The 24,402-nt window shown below is 42.9% G+C and overlaps 3 protein-coding genes across 9 annotated transcripts; 2 read left to right on the forward strand and 1 right to left on the reverse strand.

Moving 5' to 3' along the window:
• The first annotated feature begins 1,515 nt into the window (after positions 1-1,515).
• Positions 1,516-7,283, forward strand: tent2 (terminal nucleotidyltransferase 2). 2 transcript variants are annotated; one of them, XM_029510410.1, is made up of 15 exons: positions 1,516-1,564; positions 1,859-2,016; positions 2,644-2,754; positions 2,874-3,123; positions 3,226-3,340; positions 3,419-3,507; positions 3,622-3,679; positions 3,940-4,006; positions 4,124-4,200; positions 4,344-4,472; positions 4,574-4,617; positions 4,878-5,014; positions 5,773-5,864; positions 5,987-6,066; positions 6,180-7,283. In XM_029510410.1, exons 2-15 carry the CDS (start codon positions 1,895-1,897, stop codon positions 6,264-6,266), a joined length of 1,458 nt encoding a protein of 485 aa, XP_029366270.1. In that variant the 5' UTR covers positions 1,516-1,564; positions 1,859-1,894; the 3' UTR covers positions 6,267-7,283. The 2 variants fall into 2 exon arrangements, with proteins under 2 accessions (XP_029366270.1, XP_029366271.1); XM_029510411.1 differs by having other exon boundaries at positions 3,422-3,507.
• Positions 7,284-8,199: 916 nt separating this feature from the next.
• Positions 8,200-18,110, forward strand: cmya5 (cardiomyopathy associated 5). 3 transcript variants are annotated; one of them, XM_029510859.1, is made up of 14 exons: positions 8,200-8,418; positions 9,256-9,898; positions 10,041-13,130; positions 14,598-14,693; positions 14,851-15,069; positions 15,192-15,214; positions 15,460-15,584; positions 15,687-15,821; positions 15,940-16,086; positions 16,214-16,355; positions 16,531-16,664; positions 16,742-16,859; positions 16,924-17,118; positions 17,198-18,110. In XM_029510859.1, the coding sequence occupies exons 1-14, from the start codon at positions 8,303-8,305 to the stop codon at positions 17,448-17,450; spliced, it is 5,436 nt and encodes a 1,811-aa protein (XP_029366719.1). In that variant the 5' UTR covers positions 8,200-8,302; the 3' UTR covers positions 17,451-18,110. The 3 variants fall into 3 exon arrangements, with proteins under 3 accessions (XP_029366719.1, XP_029366718.1, XP_029366720.1); XM_029510858.1 differs by having other exon boundaries at positions 16,942-17,118; XM_029510860.1 differs by lacking the exons at positions 15,192-15,214; positions 16,531-16,664; positions 16,742-16,859; positions 16,924-17,118; positions 17,198-18,110 and having other exon boundaries at positions 16,214-16,347.
• Positions 18,111-19,556: 1,446 nt separating this feature from the next.
• Positions 19,557-24,214, reverse strand: mtx3 (metaxin 3). 4 transcript variants are annotated; one of them, XM_029510631.1, is made up of 9 exons: positions 24,122-24,214; positions 23,207-23,276; positions 22,806-22,882; positions 22,600-22,692; positions 22,327-22,509; positions 22,152-22,228; positions 21,838-21,978; positions 21,452-21,554; positions 19,557-21,155 (listed from the first exon to the last, which is right to left on the reverse strand). In XM_029510631.1, the coding sequence occupies exons 1-9, from the start codon at positions 24,200-24,202 to the stop codon at positions 21,060-21,062; spliced, it is 921 nt and encodes a 306-aa protein (XP_029366491.1). In that variant the 5' UTR covers positions 24,203-24,214; the 3' UTR covers positions 19,557-21,059. The 4 variants fall into 4 exon arrangements, with proteins under 4 accessions (XP_029366491.1, XP_029366489.1, XP_029366490.1 ...); XM_029510629.1 differs by having other exon boundaries at positions 21,452-21,540; positions 21,821-21,978; XM_029510630.1 differs by having other exon boundaries at positions 21,452-21,540; positions 21,806-21,978.
• Positions 24,215-24,402: the final 188 nt, after the last annotated feature.

A 24,402-nucleotide genomic window follows, 5' to 3' on the forward strand; every position in this document is an offset into this window, starting at 1 on the left:
ACTAGGCCACGTCCAGTGAATGGGTCATCGGTCATTACAGAGTAATAACACACTACCAAAGGACCAGGTTCATGCTCCATGAGTTATTTGGGCTACTGTCCGTCAATGAATCAATTGTCTTTGGCAGCCTGCAAAAGAGACACTGTGTACTCTTTACCCTGGTGCACCATTGATTAATATTTGTCCTATTAACACATGGGATTCTTTCTCATCATCTGGTCTTTTACAGCGTCATTTAGAGTCTCCCAGGGCTATTTTATTTAGTTAGTTCTTTTTCCTTTCTTTTATTCACAAGGTTGTATCAGCAGTGTGGCTTTAAGAATACATCTAATTCTGGACCATGCTTGTTTGTGAGAGAACTCCTCTGAGATGGAAGTTATCAGATAAGGGTAATATTATTCTGTGCCACGGCTCCAGACAACCAATTTAAGAACGAGAACAAGTACAAGAAGTAGAATCTGAGGACACAGCAATCTCAGTTGAGTGAATTGATAAACTTAGTCTACACCCCATAATTTAAAAAGCCAACGTGGTCATCTCTTGTCACTGAAATATAGTAAATGTGATGTAAAAATTCTGGTATTTGACCCAGCTATGTTTTTTATAATCTGGTACCTACATACTCTGTTTTGTATTAATTCATATCAATATATGTTGCTTGTTTGACCCCTGTTGTGACAGCACTGTGAGATACAGTGGAAGGTCCGAATGACACAGTTTACAGTGTGCCCCAAACAAAGAGGCCCTTGCGATGGGTGCCAAGATATTGTTGATTATTTGTGATGACCCTGTGAGATCTCAAGGGAGTGTTGTACCTTGGTGGGAGTTGTTACGAAAACAAGTCGGGAACGCTGGAACACCGTATATCTTGACTATCAACAGGAACACCATATGTTTTGACTATTGACACTTGTTTTGAGAAGTTATAAGAATTGAAGTTTTGAGAACATCTAGCTCACTCATAGACTGTGCGTTGTATGTGTGTGAGTCCATTCATGAAAGCTTATTAAAACTCAAGAAACGCAGCTGATGTGTAAAGACTTTCTAGTTAAAAATTATTTATGAACTTTTTGCCACTACATAAACATATAACTTTTCAGGGAAAACACTGCCCTATCATAAATTATTAAAAGGCACCTGCCATGTTTATGATCATGATGACGTTTACATTTCTAAATTGACAGATTGTGATAAAAAGCTTCAGAACGATGACTCATAGTTAACATGAGAGCAGCCACAATCATTTTACTGCTTAACGGGCTTATCTGATTCAAATCTATGTGGGAAGATTCAAATTTAATTCATTTGAATATCCGAAATGGCCTCAAACAAATATTCAACACCGTCACTAAAACAATGACATACTGATTCTTTTTGAGTGTTTGATCTCACTGACCGACATGTAAACGGAATTTCCCTTTATGGTCACTTGTGTTGTTTTGGACGGATTCTCCCTTTAATGAAAGGACAGCTACGTCCCCTTTAAATAAACTTCCATTACGTCATGAACCCAATGCGGAAGTCTGGTTGCCGGAAATCAGCGCCTCCAAATTTGTTTACATGTGTAAGTGTTACAGAGCATAGGCTCAGTCTTTTAAACATTTTAAACATTTAATGCCGCTGTCTTATATTCACTGCTAATATGAAAATACACGGGAAAAACATTTAAATGTTTTAATGACGCCGTTTGAATTAGTTAGCTGGGCGCTTCTCACCGGGAGCTAACTCTTAAGTCTGATCACAGAATTTCAGTTTCCTCTAAAACTTTTCGTCACCCGTGGGCGAAATATTTCAGTACATACGGGTGCCATGTTGTTTTTGCTCAATGCCGATTGTCTGATCTGATGTGTTTTTTCAGCGGAGTTGATGCTGGAGCTTCGTGAAGATCCGCAGCATGTTTCCCCGCAGCGCTGCTCCGCGGGGCCGGTCAGCCTCCTCCAATAACGGCCTGATCCCGCCGCCCCCGGTGCCACGACATTACGACTACAACCACCAACGCCCAGCAGGTGTCAACAGGTGCGAGCCTGTCAGCTGATCCTTCGTGGACCTCTAATGCCCCAGAATCTCTTCAGCCGGGTTATTATAATATCTGACACCACTATGTCCAAACACGGGAGTTTCAGACAGACTGTCCTGTGCGAAGGAAATTTCTCACTCTTAATATTCACCCAATTTTGGAGACCTTACTGACCATCACATAGCTAGACAGCGTTTTACTGTTTAGCTTCTATTATGAGTCTTTTGAGTCTGGATTGAGTCACCACTGTCCTCTGCAGCTAGACTGCCCAAGGTTAGGAGGTCATCAGGTGCAACTTTGAGAAGACTGCTCAGACACAGGTTGGCCAAGTGAGAAAGGGGACAAAATGTATTTAACATTAATCAGATAGTTGTCCAATTGTAGCTTTACAAATGAATGTTTATTTTGCTAAGCATGTTGCGAGCTGTCTGGGTTATAAATGCCATGTTGCACTTGAGATCGGTGACATTCATGAGCTGATTGTGCACTGCTCACTATTTTCTTCTTGGTGCTAACCTTCTGAAAAAAATCTTAGGACTTCTGAATCCCTGGTTATCGTCTTCTTAACCAGCTCACAAGATTTCAAACCTGCTCGTGTGTATTGCTTTGTGCTTGTGTTTTGGAAGGTTCTATGCTCCTGGACCAGAGAGGTTTCCTTCATATGAATGGAATCCCCCAATATCAAACCCTCCAGTGTTCCCTTCTCACTTTGCACAAAATATGACCAACAGGCGCAAGTATGCCATTTTCCCATTCGCACATCCTCTCCCATTCTGCTTGATTGATCTCGCCTCCCATTGAAGGATCAGCTGCTGTTTAAAATCTGACGTTTCATTATTATTTATCTTTATTCGAGGAGGCAGAATGACGACTACAGCCTCCATATTGTGAAGCGCCAGTGCCTTGACTCGTCTTCCCACCCGGTTGGCTCACACTCGATTCAGGCCCCTCTTCCCCCATGTTACCCAGACCAAGTGTTGCCTGGGTCCTCAAGATCCTTGCCTGGTTTTGATCGCTCATATCTCAGCCCACACTCCCATCCCTCACCTCAGGCTTTTGCTGTCCCAGAAAGCCCCAACAGTCTGCGTGACTACGCCAAGGACAAGGTATATGGCCTTAATGTGCTGCAAGTATACAAGCCTGTCCTTGGTTGTTTATGTGCAGGTCCACTTCAGCTTAGTTAGTGCCACATATATTTGTACCCTCAGCTGAGCAACCAGATGGTGGAACTGTTTGAGGTGTGCCAGCAGCAGTCTTCTGATTTGGCCCGAAAGGAGATGATCCGAACCCAACTGCAGCAAGACATACAGCACGTCTATGCAGGTGTGTATCACTGTGCACAGTCACTGTCTGCTCTGACCTTCTGTGGCGATTCTTATTCACAAAGTGTGTCTCACACAGTAGGACGACTTTACTTGACTGGATCCTCTATGAATGGATTGGGCTGCAGGAGCAGTGATGCAGATTTGTGTCTGGTCCTCACGGGAAACGTACGTGTCTCTGACTGACTGTGGTGAATGTTGGTGTGTGAGGTGTACAGCCATACGTTCACACTTCTCTGTGAGATGCGCACATTTTACCTCTTATTTTTTTGTTTGTTTCAGAAAAGACCTGATCCTATTCATGTGCTCTCTGTTCTCCAAAGGTTGTTTAAAACACTCCGTGAGTAGTTAAAACATGTTTTGCGGATATCTAATAATTGAGAAAAAAAATTATTTTGTTTATTTATTTACAATTAATTTTCAATGTTGTCTTACCCACTATCCAACTTTCTGCTTAACTTTGCTTCCTGTGTCCCTTGTTTTTATGTTCTCTGCTTACTCCACTAGGTGGAGCTTTTTATCCAGTGCAAAAAGATTCAGTTTTTCAGAAAAGAAAACTAAAACCAGCATAAATCTCATGTTGCTTGTCTTGACTTGTAGCATATGTAGACAGGACTCAGTTGATCAGAGCCAAAGTGCCGATCCTCAGGTTCAGAGAGAAAGGCAGGTAAGACCAAGACAGTCCAAGCCTGTGTTTATAATGCCATCAAAATAAGTCAAAGAAGAAATAGTAAATAAGAAATAAGTCTTAATGAGACTCTACCCCCCACTCCATCTTCTTTAGTGACCTGGAGTTTGATCTGAATGTCAACAACACAATGGGCATCAGAAACACCTTCCTTCTGAGAAGTTACGCTTATGGTGGGAAAACTAATTTAAACTTTATTTAACCCTGACTCATCATTCTGCTTATTAGTCCAACTATGTGCCATGCAGTTGTTTCTTGACAGGAAGAAAAATAAGTTTCTGGTTTTGACCTGCTGCTCTTGTGTGGTCTCTCTCAGCTGATCTCAGGATAAGACCCATGATCCTGGTCATCAAGAAGTGGGCGCGGCACAATCAAATCAATGATGCCAGCAAAGGAACTTTAAGCAGCTATGCACTGGTGCTGATGGTCCTGCACTACCTACAGAGTCAGTACAACGTCACACACATGCACACACAAATGAAACGCTTTGTACCTTTGTCTTAAAGTGATGCTCATTGTGTATGCGATGTGTGGTTTTATTTTTAGCTCTTAATGAACCTGTCCTTCCATCTCTACAGAGGGAATATCCAGTGAGTGTCTTTGTTGCTTTTGCTTTCTCATTTATTTCTTTGGCCTTTTTATTACATTTTTTTGTTGAAACCCCTTTTCAGCCCTTGCGATTTGCCATCATGAAGAATATGTTTCATTAAACTTCCCCCCCTGCAAGTTTACGGTTACTATTTTTCAGTTAGCATTTACAATTAAAATAAAAGTAAGCCATTTCCCATATCTCTAAGTTGGAGTAGTGTCACTCAGTATCGACTGTTTGTCTTGTGACTTGATTTTTCAGGAGTGTTTTAATCCCATCATGGAAATCAACATGGTTCCAGAGAGCTCCAAACACATACCCCCTTATGTGTCAAGGAACCAGTCCTCTCTGGGAGAGCTGTTTCTCGGCTTTCTAAAATACTATGCCACATGCTTCAGGTATTTCCCAAGGACATTGCATTAGTCAGTGTAGTGTTTCAGATCCCCCGTGGTTATATTGCCTGCTCATTTTCTTGCTCCCATTCCTTCTGTGCTGCTCCTTTCACCAACCTCTTTTCTCGCTCAAATGGTTCATCTCTCTTTTTACCCTCCTCTGTCCTGCATCCTCTTCTCTGGTTTTATGTTTCTGGGTGAGAAGCAGGAGCAGGTGGGACCTTTGGCCTTACACAGCACTAACATAACATACCATGTATCTCTGTGTTTGCAGCATGTGTGTTACTGTGCCGTGCCATGTTTTCAAGGTTCAGCTAAAACTCAATGAATATCAACATGCATTGATTCAAAATAATATATACGTGAATTGTCCTTGCTTTTACTGCAAATGAACGATTGATTGATTGAATGATTTTAACAACCAGCTCATGTTAATTAGCTAAGCAGCTACACCTTCAGAAGCTGAAACCTGTCACGGATCATTGCACTATTTTTGTCATCTTACTATTTTCACTTAACAAAACTGAGTCAAAACACAGAGAGAGAGCAAAATGTTGGTGATTTTTGAAGATGTCGAAGTATGATGCAGCCAACCAAAATCTAGTGTCTCTTTTATTTTGGCTCTGAATTGTGCACGTTGTGTATTGATTAGCCAAAATCTCCAAAACCAATAATATAGCTCTTTCAGGATCTTGGTTTTTGTGTTTATTTTCAATCTAATTGAAGACCAAACTTACTTTTTTTCACCTTTCTATGCCATGCAGGTGGGATAAGCAAGTGATCTCCGTTCGAGAAGCCAGAGCTTTCCCCAAGACAAATTCTAAAGAGTGGAGGAACAAATACATATGTGTGGAAGGTAAACATTTTAGTCAGTATAACATACCTCTGCCATTTTGACTAACATGACCATTAACACTGCAGTATTAGTGAAAGAAATGTTCTCAGTAATCCGACCTGCTTCGCTTCATTGTGTTTCAGAGCCTTTTGAAAGAACTAACGTGGCCAGGGCAGTCCATGAGAAGATCAAGTTTGATGCCATTAAAGCTCAGTTTGCTGAGGTACATACCAGTTACATGTGCTCTTCATATTTTCTTTCTCCCCATAAACCTCTTTGGGCCTGCTATGAGTTATTCATAATCCTCCTGCTTCTCATCTCTCTGTACCTGTGCAGTCATGTCGGATGCTGCAGCAAAAGAAGGACCTAAACTCAATACTCCCAGTCAGAGCCATCATTAATAAGGAGGCATCAAGGAGATAAGGAGTTCCTTGAATTAGACAAGTGGATTAAGACTTCTACCTCAAGAACAGGATGGGATGTGCTGAGAGGGGAGCCGTGCTGCCTCTGCACCACACAGCCAGAGAGGGTTTGGGACTCTGAGAGCTCCCTACCCATTGGTCACAAACTGTGTGTCCTGTGGCAGAGTCTGTGGAATATAATGCACTATCAATTGCTTTGATGCCTTTGCCAAATTTATATAACATAATAGGTAGACACCAGAGGGCCCAGAAATGAAAGCTCATCACAGATGGAAACTGCACTGAAGTTGTATGATACTAGTTAGCATGAGTGGAGATAAATTATGGAGCTGTATCACCGTCATAATGTACATAGCATTCCACAGGAGGAAGTTTAGATCATTGACAAAGTAAGAGAGGACAAGAAATAACACCTGCAAAGTAAAGACAATATCTATAGTTAGTTTAAAAGAAAGTCACAAGGTCAAAAACTGGTCTCAGCCGTGTTTCCCTGATGTTCTCAGTTTTAGTTAAATCCACAGTGTTTACCTCGCAGTCATACTGGAAGGAGCCACATACATGTACATTATCTATTATCTGTTTGGTCCAACTTGGAGAATTAAAGCCTTTTTTCTATTTTTGTACATCAGTAGTGAAGCTTTTATGGGATTAAGCTCTATGAACACTTTTCTACTACTACAATACAGGCCAACTTTAAATTTCTGAGCTCCTTTAAAAACTTTTAAAAGTATTTATGTTCGTGTCATAGGGTTGTCAGTCCATTTTGAGTTGATCATTATACGTCTGCCAAGATGCCACCCTCTGGATATCAGACTCCTTCATCAGTGCTTATGATGTGTCGTATTATTTTTCCTAGGCTGGTGACAAACAAAAACCTATTTGATGAATAGGTGGTGCAGAATACACGCTGAAAAGTTTTTGGGTTTTTTTTTCCCCCCCTTTATCATTTATTCAGCTGCTTTTGTACATTTTTGTAAATTCAGACTTTTAAATGTTTATTTAAAAAATTAAATCTCTAAAGGTATGTGTGATTGTTTCACTTGATGTTCATGAGCTGTATGAGAAGACCCGCTGCCACAGTGTAGGTTAGATGTTTATGGTTCAGAAGGTCCATTGCAGGATATGGGATCCAAACAGGGTTCTAATATAAAAAAGACCCTTGCTGATTCACTTTCCACCATTTTGCTTAACTCAGACTTAAAAATTAAGATCATACATTTTATATACACAATTACTTTTACGGATATTGACATTTTGGACACAAATCTATGCTGTGGACTTGTTAGTCTTCCTGAGACTTTAAATCAGGTAGCATTTTTTTTGTTGATCAGCTGAATGAGTCACTGGGACCTCTGGCATCATTCAGTACATCACATGTGCTTACGATTCACAAGCCCTTAAAAAGATGATAAAACGGCACATTTTGCTCAGTCGTTCTCTTTGGCCTACTCTGGCACCAAGTCTGAAGTCTTTTTTTTTTTTCTGGATTTGACACCGTATGTCACAGAGTTTTGAAACTTGTGTGTCACTGCTGGGGTGGCGACTTGTATGAGTGTCCATGGATCTGCTCAGAGTTGCCATCAACAGCAGGACCAGGGGGTACTGTTACAATTCACGACCTATATTTAACTTAGCATGGCGGATTTTGATCTTAAAGTCACATTGCCTCCCATAGCTGTCAGGTAACACCAACAGCAATTTTCAGACTTTCTCAGGTCTGTAAATCTTTTATAAGATGTTTAAAAAGAAAACTTCTTCTAAGAACTTGATGTTTGTGTACCGAACTCAACAGGCAGTGAAACATACCCCCTCTCCCTGCTATGCCCTCTCTATCCCCTCTTCCCTCTTTTCATTCCCCACTCAGTCTATTTTTGGCCCCTCACTGAGTCAGATGGATGGCTCCCAACTTAGAATGACACAAACAGGCACACCAGCTCTTCTGAATTCAGAGAGGCTGAAAAAATCAAGCAGACTTTAAAGTAGACAGAAGGAAAAAGACATCTGGAGCTGCAAAAGGAAGAGTTGGATATTAGAAAGATGGCGGGATGTGAGTGTCTAGACTCAGAGATGACGGAGATGCTGGAGGTTCAGAGTGAAGCTTCAGAGGCCATCAGCCAGGATGATGAAGACGAGGTGGAGGAACTACAGAATAGGTGCTTTACTCTTTTGTCTGGACTGCATACAGTGAATAACCTCAGCTAAAGGCCACCTTTACTTTGTGTTAAGTTCTTAGTTTCACTGAATAGAGTCTGTGAGAATCCTTTTGTTTCACCTTTTACAGAGCCATGTCTCTGACAGATGAGTTGTACCCGTGTTGGATAAACAGTGGAGTGCTCCATTTTTTTCATTTAACGCATGGCTGTCTGTTCTCCTCATCTTCTCATACAAGGATTGTCAATGTGGCATTTCAGGAAACGTTATTCTAATGTTTGATATTATTTGCCCTCCCATATTTTACATCTCATTAATCATGATTCATGCTGGGTGCTTCAGCTCTCCTTGCAATGTCATAAATAGTAGAAGACACCGATATGTTGGATGTCTCTGAGAAGGCCAGGCATTTCCTCTCTAAAATTACACGAGTGACGCTTTGGGACGTCACCTTGCCGTAACCCCACAGCCACTGAGCTGTATTCATAGCAGAACGGACAGCTCAGAGCACATTTGATCATTATTTTTTCAGCTCAGTGCTCACATTGGCAGCTTTGCACCATACACCTGCTCTAATGCTGTGGAGAGCTGCACATCGCATATAATCATCTTGAGAAAAGATCAGCAGATGTTCTGCAAAACGTGAATTTTGGTACATGTTGTTCAGATATGTTGCAATGTGATTCATTGGTTTGTTCTCTGCTTGTATTTCGACAAGCTGTGCCAAGGGGATCTCCTTTTGCAGTGGGACCGTTTAGTCAGGCCTTTCCTCTTCTAGTTGATGGCACAAACAGCCTGCTCTCCTTCGTCTAACTCTGTTCCCTCCTTCCTTTCCTCAGTCTGCGAGAAGTTGTCCAGGACCAGTCGGTGAAGCCCAAACTCCATTGCCTGATGGTGGATCCATCTTTCTCCATGGTGACGGTTCAGAGCGAAGACAGTGGTATTGTTTGGGAGACAGCCTCTAGCCGCTGTTCCACTCCCTGGGCTTCGGACACGAGCTCTGTCTCTGAAGCCTTCAGCATGGAGGGCTCTGGAGCTGCAGGAAAGATCACCATCGTCTTTGATGAGGACAAAGTGGTCCGGAGGAGGACGAGGTCTGGAAGGAGCAGCAGGTTGGGCGACAGGCTAAGCCGACCTGGAAGCTCAAGATCGGCTTCGGCCCTGGGAGTGGAGAGACCGGAAATGGCAGAGGTTTCTCTCCCCAACATAAAACCAGAGAAAACCCAAACAGAGCCAGACTTGGAGGAAATCAAGAGCAAAGATCAGCAACTCTTTAGTTTGATTTCAGAGGGCTATGAAATTCTCAACATCAGAGTCCCCTCCAAACTTCCCACGGTGGATGAGGAGGAGAGCACAGAGCTGCAGGATAATTTGTCTTATCTGGACCAGACTCCTAAGATCAAGCCTCGAAGCCACCCTGACTGGACAAGGCAACAGAATCATGTCCTGCCAGACGAGGGAGAAATACTGGATCACCAAGAGGTATTTATCTGATTGATTTGAATCGTAGGATGTAATTATCTTTCCTGTCATTTAAATAAACAAATATATGAATTACTCAGCTGTTTATTTGTAGATTGTAACTTTATAGGTCCTTATAGGGATTGATTTGCTTACTCTGCAGCCCTTGAACCAGGACTCCTCTCAGCCATCAGCAGACACAGAGCCCAGGCACAGACATCAGAAAGAGAGCGCCACTGACATTGACTACTTTGAGAAGTTTACCCTTCTCGATGAGTCAGTCCCAGTTGAACAAACTCAAGAGCAGCAGAAGGAGGCACAACAGCTTTCAGTGGAGCCCCAGAAGGAGAAGCAAAAACCTGCCAAGGACACAGCCACAGACAGGCCAACTGTATCAGAAGACTCTTTTGTCTTTGTCACAGATGTGGATATAGTTGGGGAACACCTGGATGAGGTCTTTTATGGTGAAGGAGCGCCTACTGATGCCCTGCAGAGGAGAGATCACGAAGAGGAGGAGGCCGAAGCCAGGATGAGAATGAGACGAGAAAGCCAGAGATCAACGAAGGAGAATGGTTCAGTCCTGTTTGGGAGTGAAGAGACCACCCTCACGCCCATCTATATTTCCGCAGGACCCCCTAAGATTATTGACCCAATCCTCCTGGAGGAACCCACCGCCATGTCTTTCATGTACTCTGACCTTTATGAAGATGCTGTGGGCGAGAGATGGAGGAGTGACGAGGAGCACTCAGAGGCTGAGAGCGTGGCATCTGAGAAGTCTTATAAGAGATGTTTGTCAGATGCAGAGGAAGAAGATGGCTACCTGGAGAAATTTATTCTGAAGGATGAAACTCCCATGATTGAGATTGAAACAGAAACAGTCGAGGATGAGAGTGAAGGCAGGATGATGTGGTCACAGAGTAGGTTTGAGATGACAGGATGTCTGAGAAGGGTGGCCAAAGAAGAGGAGAAAAGCAAGACAGAGGAGCCAAAGACACAGGAGGTCAGTGCCGGGGACAGGAGTGAGAGTCTGCAATCAGCAACATTGGGAGAGAAGAGAGAAACTGTAACAGAGACAGAGAAGAAGAGCGACAGACCACATTTCTCTACGATAACCAAAGAGCCGGCTGCCAGCAAAGCCTCAGAAGAACCAGCTCAGCAGTATGACCTCGACCAGATGGAGGGTCAAGAATTAAAACAGGAGGTAGATCGAGACCATACTGAGCCTTCTGAGAGGAAGGCTGATAAGTCACTTCCTGAAATTCAAGGGGAGAAGAAACCCATGAAGAAAACAGAACAAGAGAGTGAGGAGCAACAGAGAGGACAAAGCATTGTTGGAACCCATCAGACTTGTCAGCCACAAAAACTGCCAGAGAAAGCAACTGAAGGGGTTCTAAAAGCAGCAGAGGAGACAGACGAGAAACCACCTGCAAGCAGCGGGGACATCAGATCAGAGATACAAATGGAGGGGGGTTCATATAAGGTGGCAGCTGCTGACACAAATATGGTGACTACTCACAAGAAAGAAGCAACTGTGGACAAACCAAAAGCCCTAAGTGAAGTCGCCAAACCTGAGACTGCAGGACAGGAAGCTCTCACCTCAGCTGAACTCGAAGGTGAAGTGGAGAGACCAGCGAAGATATCGCCATCTAAAGGGAAAGAAGAAGTCACTCCTGAAGGCGTTGCGCCTGTCGAGGTCATTGCTGACTTTGATTGTGGAGTACATGCAGTGGTGGAGGTGACTGAAAAAGCAGTGAATGAAAAAGAGATTCAAACCCAAGTTCAGATTGCTCTTCAGGAGGTAACTACAGCAGCTCCAGCAGCTGGGGGCGGACATGGTGCTCTGACGGAGGAGGCTGAGAGCCATTTACATGGACATACTGCTGAAGCTCCTCAGGAGTCAGAGATGAGCACTGAGACTTTAACTAAAGTTACAGAACCTGTGACCTCAGTGGATGCAAGGACAGATTCTGCTGAAAATAATGAAATCCTTGAGTCCCAGCAGCATGAAGAAGAGGAGTCAGCCACTGAATCAGACAAAATGAAGCTGGTAACTGAAGTGAGAACGAAAACACCACCAGAGGGCGCTGAGCCTGTTGTTCAGGACAAGGTGAATGATTGCGATGAGCTAGTCCTCCTTGTGCCAAAGGGACGAGCCGTAGAGATGGACATTGATATGAGCAGGTGGTCAGACAAGGGCACAAGTGCGGCAGAAGCTGTTGCTGAACCTGAGAGCGTTTGTCAACGCCTCACACTACCTGAAGACACACCAGCACCTGAAGACACACCAGCATCTGAGGACACGCCAGCACCTGAAGACACGCCAGCACCTGAAGACAAACCAGCACCTGAAGACAAACCAGCACCTGAGGACGCACCAGCACCTGAAGACAAACCAGCACCTGAAGACAAACCAGCACCTGAAGACACACCATCACCTGAAGACACACCATCACCTGAACACAAACCAGCACCTGAAGACACACCAGCACCTGAAGACAAACCAGCACCTGAAGACATACCGGCATCAAAGGAAGAAACCAAACCGGAGCCTGAGTTGGCTGAAGAACCACATTTAGATATCAAGGTAGGAGGATCCAGGGATTCACCTGCACCTGTGGAGGTGACAGGCACAGAGGAGAAAAAAATGTGTGAAGAGGATGATGGTTTCTTTTCCCCTCTGCGGAGCTTCTCTCCCAGGGAGGATCTATCTCTGCTGCAAAGGGACGATCAACTGTCAGAGGAAGCTGAAGTGGAACAAAAGGTGGAGATGAACAAGATGGAAGATGTCCCAAAAATGATGATTCTTAAAGAGCTAGTAGGTCCAGCTGCTGCTCCAAACAGTGAGGCTGTAGGACAAAAGACGGAGCAAGATAAGATGGCTGAAGAGGCTGCTGAAGCGCCAGATGAGGAGCTTGAATATGAGATAATATCTAAACAGGATGTAGAAGAGTTGCCAGAACCTGAAAGGCAGAGAGATGCTGAAGAGCCCACACCTCAGTCCAGTCAGGACAGAGAGGAGAGGATTACAGCGGAGGTGGGTGGGAAAGCGTCCCCAGAGGAAGAGCTCATTGAGGCTGACTATGAAATCATCGATGCAGAGGAGGAGAGTCAGGCCCGTCTGGCCGCAGAGCTGCTGGGGATGGACTGGTTCTGTCTCACCTGTGGGTGTCTGCTGTCAGAGGATGACTGTGGGTCCGGAGAGCATCACAGCCACACGGTGACTGCTGTGGACAGAGCCTATGAGGAAATCAAGGTAAGTGCACACACTGCATCTGCGTGCTGTGTATATAGAGTGACCTGTCACGCATTGAGATTGGATGAGAATTATGCATTGTGGGAAATGTAGGATACAGTTGTTTCAGAGTTTGAACAGAACAGAACTCTGCTGCTATACTTTTTTAAAATCATTTACTTTTGAGTCACTCAGCTTAATAAATTTGAAAATCTGTGATTTCAAACAGGGCATGATTACCATGAGTGTTGTCTATGCATATATATGTATATGTTATGGATACAAGGTGAGGGGATTAAATCAGCATCGGAGACAAAAAGTTTTCCTTTATGTCGTCCTGCCTATGGCCTCAGAGAAATCAGGGTGTCTCCCAGATGTTTGATCGTTTTTGCGGGTCAACACAGCAGCAGCTGGGATTAATGATGGTTCGCTGTAGCCAAAGAGCGGCAACGTTTTACCAGCATGATTACAACACATGGTTACGACCGTAACACACTTTACTGGCATTAGTTTGCGTCATCATATAATTCACTAGCTCTAAATTAGAGGGCAATAACTTTTCCATGAATGCTGGGAGGTGTCATGCTCTCAGGCAGCAGCCCAGGACATTGAATTGTTCTGATGTAATGCTCAAGTTTGATCGCAGAAAGGTCCAGTGTGTCATCATCAACTGGAGATGAGATGAGGTGGTCTTTTCACACACACACACACACACACTCACACACACACACACATGCTGTTTGGAAGCATGCTTTTAAAAGCTCTCTTTACATTATAGCACCATCTAGCTATTTTTTTCTTTTCTACAGCAGTTCTTCAGAAGTTCTTGCCTCATAAAAACCAATTAGAGAAAGCATCTCAGGAGAGACAATATTCAGTGTGCAGCAGATTTGTCTTTATAAATCTGTGAATATACAATAAACCACACAGGGAAGTGAGATACTTCGATATTTCATATATCTGGCAACTAAATCAAAGGAAAGCTGGAACAAACTGAGAGCGATGGAATGTCATTTCCAGATGATATTTGAACCAGGTCTACTGCATGTGTGATGTTGTGGTTATGCAAAACACTGACAGCTGGACTATAAATAAGACAAACATCAAAGCTATAATGCAAGTCTGACTTTACCACCAAGAAGTGCAGTCTATTCAGATACTCTGCAGGGGGGAATATCAACCCCGACGAGTTAAGCAAAACAACTTTGCAAACCTTTACGCAGTCCAGCTCTGTGAGCCGGAATGTGTGTGCTGATTGGCGCTCTAAAATGAGCTCCCACCGTCCATCCTGCTGCGTGATCCCTCTCTGATGATTGGGAGTCCACACATCAACCAGAGAGGAAATTATTGTACCAGGTGTAGTAACTGATGCCACAGAGAGTGGGAGGAATTCAATCTTTAGAGAAGGATTATGTTTGATGCAGCCTTAAGGTTGTATCTACAAAGCCCCATGACACATCTGATCATGTACATGTGCTTGTGTAACAGGAGAAGCTGAGCGACTGGATCTCAGAGCTTCAGGGGAGGTCAGAGATCATCGAGGACTTGGTGTCAGAACTGGAGCTGGCCTACAACACTGTAGAGGTAAAGCATGCTCACTGTGTGCCATTCACACTGCACACTCTCAGCTAACAATTGATTTCAGATTGGTGACTGCTGTCAGTCCAGCAGACATCGGGGCATCTTAGCAGGGCGGCCTTTTACTTGAGGACATCTGTGAAACGTCTGTCTTCTCTGCCAGGACCAGTGTGTGGAGAGTGAGGCAGCGATGCAGTTGCAGAATGAGGAGATGATGGCTCTTGTGATGGAGCAGTACAATAACATGTCCATCAGCATGGAGGAAGAGAAGAAGTCCAAGCTCGAGCAGCTATATGACCAGATAGTCTCCTTCCAGGAGAGCATTGACACTGTCAAGGCCACGCTAGAGACCACAGCCAGAGAGGAAGAGACTGATGCACGGGTGAGTCCTGGAGCCTCAAAGACCGATCTGATCAGTGGTTTTAATATTTGGCCCATGATTGGTGATTGGAGTTTGTGTCAATATTCTGACAAATTCCTTTTTTTAATCTGCTTTCCGACTAGTCACCTGAAGACATCCATGCAAGGTAATGTGCTTTCAGTGAACGGAGTGTGAGCTGCTGTGGTTTGTTACTGGACACTAACAACTGTATGCTGCTTGACTTGCAGAGCTCTAAACCTGAGAAACTTTCAGTTTGCTAACATCTGACTTGTTTCCACAGGTTTTTTTTTTTTTTTTTTTACATTCTCCAAACTGAGCTCGAGCATTTGTAAAGAAGCTGATGCTGACTTGTGGTTGGCCAGAAGCTCAATGTTATGGTTGTGTTTTTAGGCTCCGGGCAGCTCTGGACTTGGCCATGTCACTGGAGCTGGGTCCCAAGGCACTGCTGTTGTTCGAGGACTACGCCAAGGGCAACAAATCCAGCTCCCAGCTCACACAGCGCAAGGGAATCCCAGGTAGGTCTGATACAGATACACCCAAATGAAGTCTAGAGTCATGAGCGTGTGCAGCATGTGGCGGTTATGAAATGTGCCGTGTTTCTCTTGGTTGTACTTCAGTGCCTCAGAGCCCCACGCTGCAGCCCCAGGAGCCAGGATCAGCCACCAGCAACAGCGTCACTGTTTACTGGAACGTCAACCCTGGAGATATCATCGACTGCTTCCAGGTCTACTGCATGGAGGACCCTCAAGGAGGTAAATACTCTTTATATTATTTGCAGTGGGTTTAGATTTTGCTGCCATTGTTAAGCTAATTATAGAGAAATGTGATTGTGAGAAAAGTGCAGCATATCTGTGCTGCTGTGATCCACAGCTGTGTCAGAGGAGTACCGTGTGACGGTGAAGGAGAGTTACTGCGTCTTGGAGGACCTGGAGCCGGACAAGACGTACAAGGTGTGGGTGATGGCTGTCAACTACACAGGCTGCTCTCTGCCCAGCAATAGGCTCGCTTTCACAACTGGTCAGTCCACACAGCAAACAAAACAGATCTCATACTGCTGGGATTTTTGACGTCAGTGTTCGGGGGGGATTTCTGTTATATTGTAAGTGGCATTTTTATCTTAAATGTCTTGTTCTCATCTTGGAAGCTCCACCGGTGCCTGTGATTGAAACAGAGAGCTGCTCTATCATGTGGGATTCAGCCACGCTGAGGTGGAAACAGCAGACTCCGGGACAGACATACACTTTGGAGTATTGCCGCCAATATGAACTGGAAGGAGAAGGTCTCAGGTGGGTCTCGTACGCCTTGCTGATCAGACCTGGATCACTTAACATTTTCAGTAAATAACGACTGCAGTTTTCACCTGACAGTTTTTAGAAAAGGTTTTTGTTTTTATCGTAATTCTGTCAAAACATTTAACTGTATGGAATAATGTGTGTGTGTGTTTGTGTGACATGCTCTTAGATGCATCTCAGGTATCAACAGCTGTGAGCACAGGGTTCTCCTGCAGCCCAATGAGAATTATTTGTTTTACATCAAAGCTGTAAACGAGGCTGGAGCCAGCGAACAAAGTGAAGCAGCACTCATTTCCACTAAAGGTAAAAACCCGTTTTCAAGTTTTGTTTGGTTTATATTTCTATGTAAAACATTTCCTGTTACTTGTAAATTTCTCCAGGGACGAGGTTCCACCTGCAGAAAGAATCAGCTCACCCATATTTGGAGCTGTCACTGGACCGGACCACGTTGCACTACTCCCAGGACTCGTATGAAAACCAACCATTCACAGACAGACAGTGAGTGGAACAGTTTCAGTCACCGTCCACTTTAGGAAACATTTCTGGAATGTGCGTTGACCAGAGCTTCTGTGATCTCTAGGTGTCCATCCATCCTGGGTGAGTTATTGCCAGCACGAGGACACTACTACTGGGAGACGGTGGTGTCACGAAGTGCAGCATACAGACTCGGAGTGGCCTACAGCACAGCCCAGAGAGGCAGCTCACTGGGGGAAAATGGCCTGTCGTGGTGTTTGCAGTGCATTCCTACACCAACGGGGTATGCATAAATCTCTACTCACATTTCTAAGATACAGCCCGTGATGTTTTAGTCTAAAACTCCTCTTTGTTTTTGGCAGTTGCAGGTATCAGTTGCTCCACAATGATGTTAGGTCCAGTGTGTTTGTGATGGAGATGCCCGAGCGAGTAGGCACCCTCCTGGATTACCAGCTTGGTTGTCTGTCTTTCTACAACACCCAAAGCGGTCAGTTGTTGGGTTCCTTCAGCCAGAAGTTCACCCAGCCGTGCCACCCGGCCCTGGCTCTGGAGATGCCAGGCAGCCTGGAGGTCAGCATGGTGCTGGAGGTTCCAGAGTTTATCCAGGTCAGCTAGCTGCTCTGCTACCTGCCTCACACACCGAAGAGTTGAGAGTTCATGTTGGACATTGGATAATTGGAATGATTTTACTTTGTGATCAAAATGCTCACTATTGCATTACAGAAAGGAGCGCAGATATGACATTTTTTTTTATATCCAAAATTACAAAAACAATTTGCATTTGAGTTTGATTTGTTTAATGAATTTTGTTTATTTTTATTTAATCAGTATAGAGTTTAATTTAAAACCATGAAATGTCTTGTAAATATAAAAAACAATGGTGAAGCCAATGATCAGTAAAGGTGATGCAACATAAACAGATTGGAAATTAATTATTTTTATTATTTTTTTTTGCATCTTGATTTTGTAATTTTAACCATTAAGTATTCAGATGTACTGTTTTGTAAATGTTCTGCGATTTACTCATTTTCAGCTGTTTCCTGTTGATTCAAACCTTGGTGATGTTACACACACATCAATGAATCACACAAAAACTAGTCTTTTGTCATCCCAAAGTTTCGACAATGAGGTCATATCGAAAACATAATATACTGTAGCACTTTTTCAACCGTGTTTCATATTGTGAATAGGTGCATTTTGTGTAAATAGCCTTTGTAAACAGAAGTGACCAGTTCTCTATTTTGTTATGTGCAGCTGATGGCAAATGCAGATCAACTCTTTTCTTTCCCTGTCTTGTAAACAAATTTTCTGTTCTGAGCTGAATGAACATGATCATTTTTTCTATTTGCGCCACTGGACTGGTTATTTTGACGCTGCATGCTCGTGTTTTAGATGCCATTCACCACCAGAGGGCTTCCGGACTCCATTAGTTGTACAAGAGGCTAAAAAGATTCCCAAATTAGTTTTACCTGTCTGGATTTTGTATCTTGGCAGCAAATCTGCTCCTTGAAATGGGATATTAGAAGGAGGGATTGAAGCAACCTATAAAAAGAGGAACACAAAACTCTGAACTCTAATGGAAAGAGACAGCGCCAGATAAAATCAGTCACCCAGTGCACTTATTGCCAAGTAACTTAATGAATATGATTACTCATTATCATCCAGATGGGGGTACACTTATTCTCAAGTTACTTCAGGCCAAAATCACTCAGATATATTTTGCTACCAATCCTAATGGCATCTGCAGAATTCATCAGATATTTGGCCAGCCAGATGTTTTTTAATGACCTACATAAAATGTAGTAGTGTCCAGCTACTGTGGAATTGTAGACCATTCCCCTCGCTAACAAAGTTATATAGTTTTCCAGAAAACATGTCTTTCATAATCATTATGTTACCATTTTTCCAGGCACTCATACCTAATTTTTCCCTTCATCTCAGACACCTTTCCTTATTTCTGTGGAAAACACAGGGGGGAGGGAGAGTGAGGGTAAGAGGAGTGAAGGGCAAACACATGCAGACCATCCGGGAATAGCCGCTGGCCTCCATGTGCTCTGCTGGAACCTGACAGAGAACTCTTTGAGAGGCGACTGTCTCGCTTTACCGGATCTGACTATTCTCTTCATTCCTGAAGATGATAATGCTGTATTTTTCATTTTGGCTCAATTTGAGAACATATTGTAAGCTAGGACCCAGCTTCACAACTGTTCTTAAACACTATCCATCATAAATATTTTTCTAACTTTGTCCCAAAATCACTGCAGTTGAAAAGATGCAACACAAAATTAAAAACAGATCCGAATGTGCTATTTCCTGTTACTGGGCTTATTAGAAGGCTGCCAAGAGAAGCTTGAGCAAAAGTTTCTTCCACACGTGACTAATGACTTGTATGGCAATATTTGATTTCAAGTATACATCATTTCCTCACAGCTTGATTACTCTCTTTTTTTCCATGACTAAGGCCAAACCCAGACAAAGAGCTCTCTATCCTCCCAACATCTAAACAACTGGTCACACAATAAGAAGCACAGTGGGTAATGACGAAATCTTCTGCAGCTTTTGCTGGAAAATCAGAGATTTCAAAAAATAAAATTCTGTGATGGAACTCACCTGGGAACTCTAATTTTGGATCCATTTATAGAGGGTTTTAGAAAATAGATAGAGAATAGAAATTGATGTTTATCTTGCTTTGGGAAAAAAAAAGACTGAACATGGTTGGCTTCTCATATTTGTAATTTAGTAATATGAAGACAGTTGTTATCAAGCATTAACAGATCAAGAATAACAGCAACTGAAATGACAAAGATAATTAATGACAGTATATGAAAATTATGAAGGACACTGTTGCAAAGGTGTTTTGACACCATTAGACACGAAGGCACACTGCATCCATATGGTCCTCACAAGTCTGTCCAACAACACAAAGTGAAGACAGCACACACTACAATGAAGATGCTGCTTTAAAGGGAATGTATCCATGTAGTCACAAGAGCCCAAGTTTCTTTATGATTAGTATTTTTCTAAAACTGCAACACAAAGATCCCGAAATGAAACCACAGGAGCAAACTTAGTTGTGTGATGTATGAGCTGTGAGGACATTAAGGAACAAGATGGTAAACAAATTTAAACAAAGGCAACTCATAACCCAGTTGAGGCTCTGGAGCAGATAATCAAATGTACAAAAAAAGGAAACCATAAGGCAGCTAATAAGACGTGGGACAGACACTTCAATTAAACAGAGTCAGTGTTGAACAGGCACAAAAAATGACAGCAGAAAACTAAACAAAATAAATGTCGGCTGTGGAAAATCATGGCAACCACGCAGGCAAGTAGGTTGTTAATGACATTCAATATCTCCAAAAAAAGAAAAAAGTGACAAATGGCAAGGACACACACATACCCCATAATCCGAAATGTTTTGCATGAATAAATTAATTCAGTTTTTTAAGGCCCTTTCATTACTTCAGTTTGTCTGGCAAAGTCCTGCCCTGCTAGAGAACACCACCCATGATTCAACTGCATTGATTCCAATCATGAAACTATTTACAACTGTACAGGCTTTACACAACAGAGGAGGAGAAAGCAAAGCAAAATAAGTAATTAATCCCATGGCCGAGACTGCATACATAGTGTACATTATTCTAACTCAAATGTGTTCATATTTTACAGTGGATATTAAGAATAACAATAATAATGTGCTCAGGAGGTTGTTAAGGATAAAACGCACATTTATGAGCTGCAGTAATGAGAAAAATGAGACCATCTCACTGTAAGGTTCTCCAGCACTACACTGATCTGTTAGTGACCAAGGTCTCTTTCACTTAGTATCAATCTCAATAGCTTTATGTTCTCTATGGGGCATCAACTGTAGTTTGTCTTTCTTGTGAACTTTCTGTGTCTTTGTTATCGAGCACCAATTCAGTGTGCTCCATCTTTACCACATACATGCCCGCCACCTTCTTAATAACCTCAAACAAACACTTTTCCTTTCCTTTCAGACGAACATCTTTGAAATCTATCATCCTTACCGCGCAGTAAAAAAAGTCTCTTGTATAAGCGCATAGGCATATTCCTGTTGATGGTCATTTTCCATTCATTCTCAGTTAAACTTTATGACATTTTTTTAAATTTCTGGACACTGAGTCACACTTGCAACAGCACCTTTCATCTATGGGGTGGTCCTCTTCGACTCATAAGGCGGGGTCAGGGCTGTCAGGTCAAAGGCTAGGCAGGGGTCGAGTTCCTCTCCAAAGCCAGACCGGGTTTGGGGTCTGGTCTGTGGGGCTTGTGCTGGGGGCTGCTACGAAGGTTGTCATCCATCTAGAGCACAGAATGGACAGTTTAGTGAGACCGTACACGCATGGGTGGAAAAATAGTACACTATTTTTGTGAGTGCAACTGAGCCTGAAACACAATGGGACGGTGATTTTTCTGTTGAACAAGCATGTAGGGTGTGTGTTTGGTTTGTGCATCTGGAGAATATGATTTATAGGCCAGGAAAGAAATATTACAGCTCCTGCAGTGTTCAATGTTTCCTTCAACTGCTCAACCTTAGACTGCGCCTGCCAAATGCAACTATGAACCATGCAAAGAAGGGAAAAAGAAAGCAGAACCACCTTTTCTATTAAGTTGGACTCTTTGTTTACAAGCTGAGTTAGTTTCTGCAGGTTGGCATCCATTGTTTCCTGAACAGGAGTAGGAGGACCTGGAGAGAGATGATATAAGGGGACACCAGCAGAAGAAACAGTGGAGGGCAGCGAATTAGAGGAACAGTGTTAATTAAATGGGCATCCAAAAATAAAGCAGACAGAGAGCAGACAAAGAGCAAGCATGCAGTGAAACCAACATATGAGAAGAAGAAGGACAACTCTGATGATGTTAGTTGTTCGAGAGCAAATGCAAAATTCCCCAAAGTCTTTGTTTCTGGATTTTACTGAGTTTAAGCCCCTAAATGTGGCCATGTTCAGTGCAAGCATTGATCTTACATGGTTGATCTGAGCTGAAGTAGACTGCAAGGATGGTATCACAGAAGCGTGTGAGGTTATCCAGCTGTCTGAGGTGGCTCTGCAGAGAGCTGCTGGGAAGACTAGCTTTATGGAGTGGAGCCAGAAAACCGAATACAAAGGCATCCAGACTGGTTGGCCTATAGTCACACACACATACACAAAAATACAAAAGTTATGTTACGTTCTCAAATATGCTTGAGAAGACTTGTTATCCCTATGAATCATAATTTGGAAGTGGCCCATGTTTTAGTAGCTTTAAATGAACATATGTCAATACGTGATCATTCAAATGAACTACATAAGAACTCACGAGTTGCCAAAAAAGCAGTTCGCTGCTCCCAGTCTGTAGGAGAGGAGATTCAGGCACTCTTTAGCGTCACTGTAGATCTAAATGAGACAGAGTGAGGAAGATTTAAAGTTGTGTAAACAAGCATTGACGTGGACAGAACTGGCCACAACGTGTGATCAGAGTGATCAAGAGATACCTTTCCCTCCACCTCATTGATTCTGTTTAGCGGGGCCTCTCCTTTGGTTAGAAGGATGCGGGAGAGGGCGTTGTTGGCATGGCGACAAGGGACAACAAAGTTAAGTGGGAATGGTGAGCGTGACGCAAACCATGGCCGTGTCAGATTGGCATAGTTTTCTGCATCCACCCAGAAAGTGTGCAACTGTGGGGAAATAAACCCTCAATATGAACATGAAAAGTACTCACTGATAGGTTTTTGTCAGGAAACAAACAGAAGAGCGATGGTTTTTACCAGAGCTGGTTGGAGTTTCTCTTCAAGCAGAGCAATATATGCCATGGTGTCTGCTCCTTGTCTGGCTGTCAGCTCAAAGTCTGCATTAAACCGCTAAAAAAAAAAACAAAAAAACTACACATAAATACAATCAATCCTGTGCAGTGGGTTTGGAGACTTTTTCTTTTTACTGGGATGGATGGTGAGCAGCATGAGGAGATGCTCACCTGTTTCCTCAGGAAGTTGAGTATTTGTGCTGGGTCTTGCACTGCAGAGTCGCCACAAAGCAACTCTGGAACTGTGGCTGCAGGTTGGACAACAGGGATATTTCAACTCAAGACAAAAGTACATCTGCATTAACATGTTAGCAAAGTCTTGAGTCATGAACCTACAGTTTATGTGAATTCACTCCAATGAGGACCCCAGTCAGATTCAGAAAAATTATTCAAATTAGTTTGTTTTTTTTATGTTTTTTGGTTCAGAAAAATCTCAAATATAGTGATATAGTTATCATGGGGTTTTAAGCAGTATGAGGAAAACTACTATACAGATATGCATTTTTTTGTTGACTGCCAAGCAACACAGCCAACGTGTTTTCAATTTGTCCTTCAGGAAAGCTGCATTTCACCTGTCAGAGTTTTCCATGTCCAGTCTATAGGACAAACTGAGACTTCTGCTCTGGAAAACTTGGCGTATGCCTGAAAGGAAATCAACACTTGAATCAGGAAAGAAATAGACAGGAGTAGTAAAAGGTAAAAATGTCATTTCAACAAATTGGACCTATTAATACAAATATAAATATATGTTATTTATCAGGGACTGACAATATTATTATTAATTTTATTGTAACTTCTAGTTTCTATATTTAAATAAATCGCATATCATCTGTTTTCTACTTCATAAAACCAAAGCTATCCCTGACAAAGTGCAACATGTTGGATTTTATAATATTTTTCCACAAAGCAGTCGATACAACGCAAACCAATCCTTTGTGTCATTATACAATGCTTTCATAAGATGATGTCTTTTCATCCTGGTCACAAAATGACTGAAGTGTCACCTTGTGGCAAAAGATAAAACTGCACGATTTCACTGAGGGACAACATGACAAACAACCAGCAAACAACTCGCCGTGATTTTTTCTGACCAGGTTCAAACTAAACGGTCCACATTGACACAGCAGGCGAGCGACAGCAAAAACACAACCGGTCCAGATCAGACCTGTGCAAAGTGACCTTGACCAAAGGAAACACATCTGTGTTAGCACTGACAGTGACCTCTCATGACCAGCCACATATAAAGGACAGACCACCGGAAGTTTCTGTCTTAGAAAAACATTCAATACAGCCAGGGATATGTTTGTTTGTTTGGTTTTTATTGTGAGCATCCTCGCAGCCGAAACAAACAGGCTGCAAGTAAAGAGCTAGCATGTAAGCTAACCAGAGCTACACAGAGAGGAGGCAGAGGCAAACCAGAGGCAGAAAACTATCACGAAGAGAAGACAAACGGAGGATTTAATCCGACAAAGACACAGAAACATCACCAGAACTATGAGGCACTCGCTGTGGACGGACGGTAAACCCCAGTCTCCTCCCCAGCATCTCAGCTCCATGGCAGCCGCCATGTTTGGAGGACGCTGCCGACGTCATGACGTAGTTGTCACGTCCGTCCTATCGAATCAGGTGAATAGAAATATGTTAAAACCTGAAAAAGTGACAATTAAAAATATTATTTGGACAAATATTAATATGATGCCTGTATGATTGGGATAAACTGCCTCTCATGATTATGCCACACCAAAAACAGCAATAACGACAACAACAA

Source organism: Echeneis naucrates, chromosome 9, assembly GCF_900963305.1.
Source record: "Echeneis naucrates chromosome 9, fEcheNa1.1, whole genome shotgun sequence".
NCBI lineage: Eukaryota > Metazoa > Chordata > Actinopteri > Carangiformes > Echeneidae > Echeneis > Echeneis naucrates.

What these genes read in the sequence shown, in the direction of transcription:
- tent2 (XM_029510410.1), top strand. Translation starts at nt 1,895, where the DNA reads ATGTTTCCCCGCAGCGCTGCTCCGCGGGGCCGGTCAGCCTCCTCCAAT. An exon ending in TCTGAGAAGTTACGCTTATG is followed by an intron (nt 4,201 to 4,343) that starts GTGGGAAAACTA and finishes GGTCTCTCTCAG; the next exon opens with CTGATCTCAGGATAAGACCC. An exon ending in TTAAAGCTCAGTTTGCTGAG is followed by an intron (nt 6,067 to 6,179) that starts GTACATACCAGT and finishes GTACCTGTGCAG; the next exon opens with TCATGTCGGATGCTGCAGCA.
- cmya5 (XM_029510859.1), top strand. Translation starts at nt 8,303, where the DNA reads ATGGCGGGATGTGAGTGTCTAGACTCAGAGATGACGGAGATGCTGGAG. An exon ending in TGGCCTACAACACTGTAGAG is followed by an intron (nt 14,694 to 14,850) that starts GTAAAGCATGCT and finishes CTTCTCTGCCAG; the next exon opens with GACCAGTGTGTGGAGAGTGA. An exon ending in CTGGAAGGAGAAGGTCTCAG is followed by an intron (nt 16,356 to 16,530) that starts GTGGGTCTCGTA and finishes ACATGCTCTTAG; the next exon opens with ATGCATCTCAGGTATCAACA.
- mtx3 (XM_029510630.1), bottom strand. Translation starts at nt 24,202, where the DNA reads ATGGCGGCTGCCATGGAGCTGAGATGCTGGGGAGGAGACTGGGGTTTA. An exon ending in TCAACTTCCTGAGGAAACAG is followed by an intron (nt 22,693 to 22,805) that starts GTGAGCATCTCC and finishes TTTTTTTTTTAG; the next exon opens with CGGTTTAATGCAGACTTTGA. An exon ending in AACTGCTTTTTTGGCAACTC is followed by an intron (nt 21,979 to 22,151) that starts GTGAGTTCTTAT and finishes GTGTGACTATAG; the next exon opens with GCCAACCAGTCTGGATGCCT.